General features: G+C 42.3%; 1 protein-coding gene across 1 annotated transcript in view; it reads right to left on the reverse strand.

Moving 5' to 3' along the window:
• Positions 1–55: 55 nt before the first annotated feature.
• Positions 56–7,500, reverse strand: part of tmem170b (transmembrane protein 170B) — a 17,145-nt gene continuing 9,700 nt past the window's right edge. The window contains exon 3 of the mRNA XM_062529389.1: positions 56–5,298. Coding sequence (XP_062385373.1) covers positions 5,168–5,298 — 131 coding nt within the window. The 3' untranslated portion in view covers positions 56–5,167. The remainder of the gene's footprint in view (positions 5,299–7,500) is intronic.

The raw sequence follows: 7,500 nt of genomic DNA on the forward strand, positions 1-7,500 counted from the left end.
TTCTGATAGCCTTCACTGAAGAATGGACTGCTTACAAAGAGACTGCACACATGTGAGCCGTTTTTTTTTTTACTGCAAAAGATTTTATTTCAATTGATGGCAGGGTATGTACAGGATACCTTTTGTACATAAATAAGCCATTTATAAACCACAGCTGTCTGCCAGTAGAAAATTAAAAAAGAACATATTAAACAGTATCTACAGGTGCCACTTGGGTTCTTCCTTCTGCAGAGCGACGTATTAAGGATTGTCCTAATCCCGGCCCGCAAACAAATATTTCTGACTCAACAATCGCTTCACGCATGCAATCAATCACCGGTGTATAGCGCGGGCAGGCACATGGATAGGTGTGTGTGTGTGTGTGTGTGTGTGTGTGTGTGTGTGTGTGTTTGTGTCTGTGTGTGTGTGTCTGTGTGTGTGTTTGTGTGTGTGTGTGTGTGTGTGTGTATGTGTGAGCGGTGGGGGAGGGCGGGTGATTGAGTGCGGTGTGGATTTGGTGAAAAACACAGAAGACAGATATGGCTCTTCGTCTCTGCAGGTGGTTTAAGGATCCAGAGACATGGCGTTTGGAGATCTGTATCGGACTGTACCGAGATCACCAGAGACTCTGACCTCCCCTTTTAGCAGTATATTACAGTGCTCCCCCCACCACCAACAACCACACAGTCGCATCCATGACACGGGGCCTAGAACCTGCCAAATCCCACCTTCACACACTCATTGTATCGACCACACATGGCAAATAAACACCAGTCTATTAGAATTCAAAATAGGACTATTCCTGTTAGACAAACACATCTTACATGTACTGAAATACTGCCCTCTAAAAGTACTTCAGTTGTGTATAGGACTGGTCACTCTGTGGATACAATACAAGTCCCTCCAGGTGACTTAATAATTGTTATGTACAGTAAAGGGCCAATGTGCAAATTCATAAACGCAAAATAGTCTCCTCTCAGGAAAAGAACAAGCAAGAGTATGGGTCCCACACAAAGGCTGGGAAGGCAACAACAAATTAGATTAAAAGACAGTAAGAAAAAAAAAAAACATTAAAACCAAAATGAACCCTTCACATTCGCTTTAGAGAGACTTTTTTTTTCGTTTGCAAGGGAGTTTTCAGGTTTGTCACATAAAGTAAGACATTTCAGGATGGCCCTTGGCATGGAAAATAAAAGTAAAATAATTATAGTAATAATTATAATAATAATAATAATAATAATAAAAAACCTCAAACGTAACACAACTCAAGATCATCAGGCCTGATCCCATAATGGGAGTGAATCACTTCCTGGTGCCAAGACCTCAAGTTTGCATTGATGTCTGTGTCTACAAAGGTCAATCCCAGAGGTCATCCTCCACTCACTTTCTGGGGTTTCCCTGGACAATGCAGTAGACTAGTAGTCGGGAGCGAAAACGTCATCTTCTATTTTAGCAGCGAGCGGCTAGACTAGTAAAACTGCCTTGACGTACAGAACAGCATTAAGCACTAATATATGTTCCACTATGCACAGACACACACACACACACACATACACAGGCACACACACACACACCTAGAAAAAAAACTACACTCAGATGTCACAGTTGTTTTTCAGCCACCATTGAAAACACACAGTGTCACTTTTATCAGCTAAAACACACACAGCCACTAGCGCAATGGAAAAGACTACACAGACGACGCGAAAGCTACTGCTCTGGAAACAGAGCAGAAACCTGACTTCATTAGGATATTATGGTCATTCATGTACGCTCGAATACTACCCATTGATCGCATAACAAAACTGGTGGCATTCCACTCTAAAAAATTAGTTATCTTCCTCGTTGCACTTTATATGTCTGAGACGGCTGACATTATTTCATTTTTGACCATTAATGCATTTTTAAGATGATGTAACATCTTTGAGTAATCTTTTCCCTACAATTTCCACTAACATAGTTTCTGCCACAACTTTAATAGCCAATAATTTGCTTTCCGAATGAAAACATAAAACAATTTGGGTAAAAAAAAAGCACATAAATGTTCCATGACTGATACAGCTGTACACATCTGCTGTAGGCCTACACAAGGGAACAATCACTTCTTTCTTTTACTCTCTCTAGTTTGGGTACTGAGGGCCAAATACATCACACTGTCGCCCACTTGTGGTTAAGATCAGTACTGAAGGTGAATCATGACAGTTACATAAGTACTAAAATAAATAAATAAAAGACCGCTAAGTGCAGTATTCATACTTAAGGATCATTCAGATATATCACAACAACTTGTTCTGTTGCCTTTGGACTCAGAAGAGTGCAGATATGTAATGACAAAAAACATTTAAGATAATACTTTTCACATTGTATTAAAATCAAACATTTGTAAATTATTTTCTTTAAAAAAATATTACACAACTAAAGCTAATGTGCTTGGGAATGCTTTGGCATAAATGAACACAAACACTTGTCAATGCTGTAGTAGTGCGTTGGTATCAGTTTGTTACACAGACACTACCTCATAGTTAGCTTCACACAGCCAGTGGTTTGCTTATAAACTCAGCCAGACCATGTGAATGAAATGTCCTCATCCTTTGTCCATAAAATCACTATAGAAGTTTCATCATAGTCTATAATGAAACGCATTGAATCCATTAGAAAGATCACCCATGCTCTAAAAGCGGGTCTGAGTTGTTTGGACAAACAAAAGACTTGGGGAGCTTGGACACGTTCCCGAGAAATTGAATTTGATTTCACAAAGAGGTCAACGGCAATATGAGAGGCTTGGGTATGGGAAGCCATATGTATAGTATCAAATAAGATGTATTTCCCTTTAACTTAATAATACATATCTTTTTTTCCAATAAAGTGAAATCAAATCAAAGTAAGAAGAAAAAAAAGAAACACATTCAATATTGTCAATCTTCCCAATGGTTCCCCACAGAGACTAACTTCACAATCTTTCCTTTCTCATAATGGAAAAAAAAACACTGGGAGGAAAAGGAAATGACAACACAGGCTCATCCCTCACCCCTGAACCTAGAGGTTTATGGCAAATAAGCCAACAGCCATTGGCCAACCAGAGACCAAGGAAGACCAGGAGGGCCAAGAGCTTCAGCGAAAGGCTGCAACTTACAATTATTTTCCTAATTGATTCATCTATTGATTATTTTCTCGATTAATAGATTAGTTGTTGGGTCTAAAAAAGGTCTCAAATGACTTGTTTTGTCTACACCAGATATCCACTTGTCATAGAGTAGTACCAGTTCACAGATTTTTCCCTTTAAAAAGTACTCCAATTGATTAATGGATTACAAAATAGAGACTGATCAATTCAATAGTTGTCAACTAATCAATTAATTGAGTAATTGTTGCAGCCCAACATCAGTGTACTTGTCATCAACCACGAGACACAGCACCTTGGGCCTACAGGGAGTCAGGGGACGAAGCCTCACAGAACCTCCATAGCAACACGTTTGATCAGTTAAGGCCCGGATTTTCCAAATTTCTAAAACTCTTCATAAGTCATGGGTTTCTGTAATCAGTAATATCTCAAAGTTCAATCTGTTTTGCCCCAAACAGATATTCTGTGGAGGTTTTCACATGTTTTGAAGAGCTTGCTAGATCTAGCATTGGTGTAAATCACTTGCCATGATTTAAGCACATCTTTGATAAGAAAAATGGAAAATTACGACTTCATAAACTACAAAAAACATGGCCATGTAAGACTCGATGGATACCCAATGTTACTCCTAACACAGGAAGTCCCTGTGAGTTAAAAATGAGGAGCAGAAGGGGCAGACACTTAAAACAGGAGTGCTGCAAGTCACTCTTTTCACACACTCAAAAGAAAACCTCAGTTCCAATTTGTAAGGCTTGAGGGTAAAAAAGGGAGATCTTACCCAGCAGGGTGGGGGCAGGTTAGGGGTAGTTTGAGGGTAGTTTTGGGGGGTTCTATTGCCTCAAAAATGCTGGATAAAGAGGGTGGAGATGGGAAGAGAGGAGGAGAGGAGAAGGTTAAAAAAGATGTACACGCACCACAACCATTACGAACACTAGGCCTACTTTGAAAGCATGGCACCAATGCCTCAGTTAACATGAAGACCTCTCCTGTACAGTTTACAACTAACTGAAGTTTTGCTCCACAACACAGTTTACACACTTCTGCCTTGTTTAGAATGGCATGATAGCTATGGATGACACAGACTACACAAGAAGTGACTTCCAAGACACGAACAACAAAGGTTTCGAAACTTCCAAAGCATAATAATTATTAGGCCTATTATCTCCTGCTATAGCGTATAGCTTGTTTGTAAATACTAAGTCAGGCCATAGATGAACTGCACTGTTTCTGGGTTCATGATAACTAAGGCATTTTTTGCTGTTCAATGCAGCCTCAATGGCAAGAGGAATTCACACAACTCTTAGTCAGGGGAGGTGGCAGATTCCAACATTTAGAAAGTGCAAAAGCATTAGCCATTTCTCGTCTTTGTCCTTCACAAAACACATACAGTACGAGCACTGTTAGACTGACTGTTCAGCCATGACACGAGAAGGAATGGTTAGAATATCCACACCAGTCCAGAACAGCCAGAGAGTGTGTAAGTGGCTTTTGTATTTGTTTGTTTTAGCTCTCGACAGAAACTGGAGTTAATTATTTTTTGTTTAACCTTACGGCTTTGATTATTTCACTGTTTTCTTTTTTTTTAAGTGGGAGATGTTTTTTTTTTTTTAATCCTGCAAGTGCAACAAAAACATCAGAAAGCGATGAGGAGATTTCTCGGGAGAGACAGCCATGCTGTTGTTACGCTGCTCTACAATGCTGGCTTGACTTGCCAAAGGCCGTTGGCACAGACATAGATGCGCAAAGTATCAGTTCAGTCGGCTGGGCGGCCACTGAATGCGGCTGCGTCGTCCATAGGAATCGAACCACCTCCTGAAATCTCGTATGGGCCACCCCATAGATGCGTCGGCGCTTGTCAAAGAGTGCCCTTCATCCAAGTCCCTGGCCTTAGCGCCAGACATTTGTCCAGAGAGGAAGTTGCATCACATCCAGTGGGGCTGACATGCTCACATCCAGCCTCCTATCCTTCGCATCCTCATGCTGGACCTATCGCAAGCCCAGTCCCACTTCTTCCTGCCTGTGCCTTGTGTCCATTGGTGGACAGGTGTGTCAGTCACTCTGTGTGTCCAATTAGAGAGTGGCCAGGATGCGGGAAAAGGAGATGAGGACGGTGAGGGTGGTCTGGCCCACGCCAAACACTAGGGCCTCCAGCGGTGCCATGTCCTTGCCTGCTCCACGGTACACACCTGCTACTGCTGCACCTGTACACACACACACACACACACACACACACACACACACACACACACACACACACACACACACACACAGACACACACAGACACACACACACACACACAAATACAGACCACACACAAATTCAGGAACAGGACACAGGCCCAGACACATACACCAGAGTACGACAAATACATGAGAGCCTGAGCCTCGCTGAGATGCAGTACATTCTTCATATTAAACTAATCTACAGTATGACATTCTGACATGGTATCCTTACTCAACCTACTGTATACCATGACAGAGAACCAGTTCAATTCAAGTTCAATACAAGTTATCAGATGACAACTGTACTCCAGGAAAGAATATTTTTGTTTACAGTACAAAAGCAGCATTCAAAAGTGCCAAGCATTCATTAAATATCTTGTCCAACACTGCCCTCTGTGGGACAAAACAGCATGTGGAGTTAGTCGCAATGATGCCGTCTTAGAAGCCTTACATGTGAGTTATGAATCTGCCTACACACTGAATTAACTCACCTCCCTCTCAAGACACATTCGTCACATCTTTCTCTCAACACGAGGATGAGAGAAAAAAAACATCACCATGGAAACAGTCCATATTTAAAGGAGCAGACTTGAAAGGAAAATACATACATTGATAACAGTAGGATCACGGCATACTGTAAAGATGACAAAGAGATAGACTGTTGGGATAACAGCACCAGGATCAAAGGACTTGGATCAGGCTACTGAGCCCAAGTCCACGCAAATACTGCCTGAGGCACAGCTGATGCTATTGCTACTACTACTAATTCTACCTGAAGCTCATGCAATTGCTTCCAATGCTAACCAACCATGCTAACACTACTGCTTTCAATGCTTCCTGAACCAGAGAGGATTGAGGTGATTCAAGAATCTATGCTTGAACCCTGCTAATGCTACAGCCACTGCCGCTATGCTACCTGAAGCCTGCTAACCATGATACCCTTGCTGCGAGGCAGTGCAGGTTCACACAATAAATATCACCGCTCCAAATAGTAACCTGCAGTAGCCTTACAGCACAGATTTAGTACAGGTGCTCATCCCCATCAGCACGAGTGCTCTGTGTTTTTAGCACCTTACTAACTGAGCTATATGCACCTATAAATACCAAAAGTGTGAGGAGATGTTGTCACGCTAATGGAAGGTTATTTTGGAGGATGGCCTGTATGTATATGTGTCTCCTGACTCGAGTTGCTGAGGATCAGGTTCTTTCACACCTCGGTGTTCTCAGGGGACGTCTCGATAGAAGCTAAGCCTAGACTGAGTTCAGCCTGGATCTGGGCCGTGACCTAGCCAGATCTGGCCCTCCACTTGCTCTTTCTCTCTCTCTGTCTCTCTCTCTCTCTCTCTGTCTCATTCTCTTTCTATCTCTGTCTCTCTCTGTCTCTTTCTCTCTTTCTCTATCTCTCTCTCTCTCAAATTCAAATTCACAAATGACATCAAATCATGCTTTACTGGCATGATTGAATAACAGCATTTTTGGCAAACTTACAGGCATGACATGTTATGGTGTGGTATGGTATCGACTTGACACACACATGAACATTTTGGAGGGTAAAATGTTTGTAACATTTTGTAGGGTTGTACTGATTTAAAGAAAAAAGGAAAGAAAAAACTCTCTCTATCTCTCTCCCTCTCTCTATCTCTCCCCAACAGCCCCACACGTCACACATCTGCTCAGCTGTTTAGCACACGATCGTCAGCAGCAGCAGCAGCAGCAAATTACTTCCAGCACAAGTGGCAGGTGCTGCTGTCTCCTGTGCCGCTGCCAGATCTACCTGCTGCTGCCTCGAGGCCACCACCAGGCCAAGCTGCATAATCCCCCTCTCTAGTCCACAGTACTGACACACACACACACACACACACACACACACACACACACACACACTGCTCCTGTATAATGGTGGGTGGGTGATGTTGGTGCTGGAGTGAGTTTGGATGTGCTGGTATATTTAGACAAAAATGTTTCCGCGAGTGAGTGATGTGCATTTGAGCACATTCTGTGGAGTTATGTGGCTCGTGTGAATCATGCCCAAAAAAGTGCTGAATTGAGTTAGTGCTCAGCCGCACTTTCAGCTAATGTAATTAGGTATGGGGTAGCAAATACAATGTGTGAGTGAGTAGGTGAGTGAGTGAAGTGTGTGTGTGTGTGTTTGTGTTTGAGTGTGTGACTATGTGTGTGTG

The sequence above is a fragment of the Sardina pilchardus genome, chromosome 24 (assembly GCF_963854185.1).
Source record: "Sardina pilchardus chromosome 24, fSarPil1.1, whole genome shotgun sequence".
Lineage (NCBI taxonomy): Eukaryota > Metazoa > Chordata > Actinopteri > Clupeiformes > Clupeidae > Sardina > Sardina pilchardus.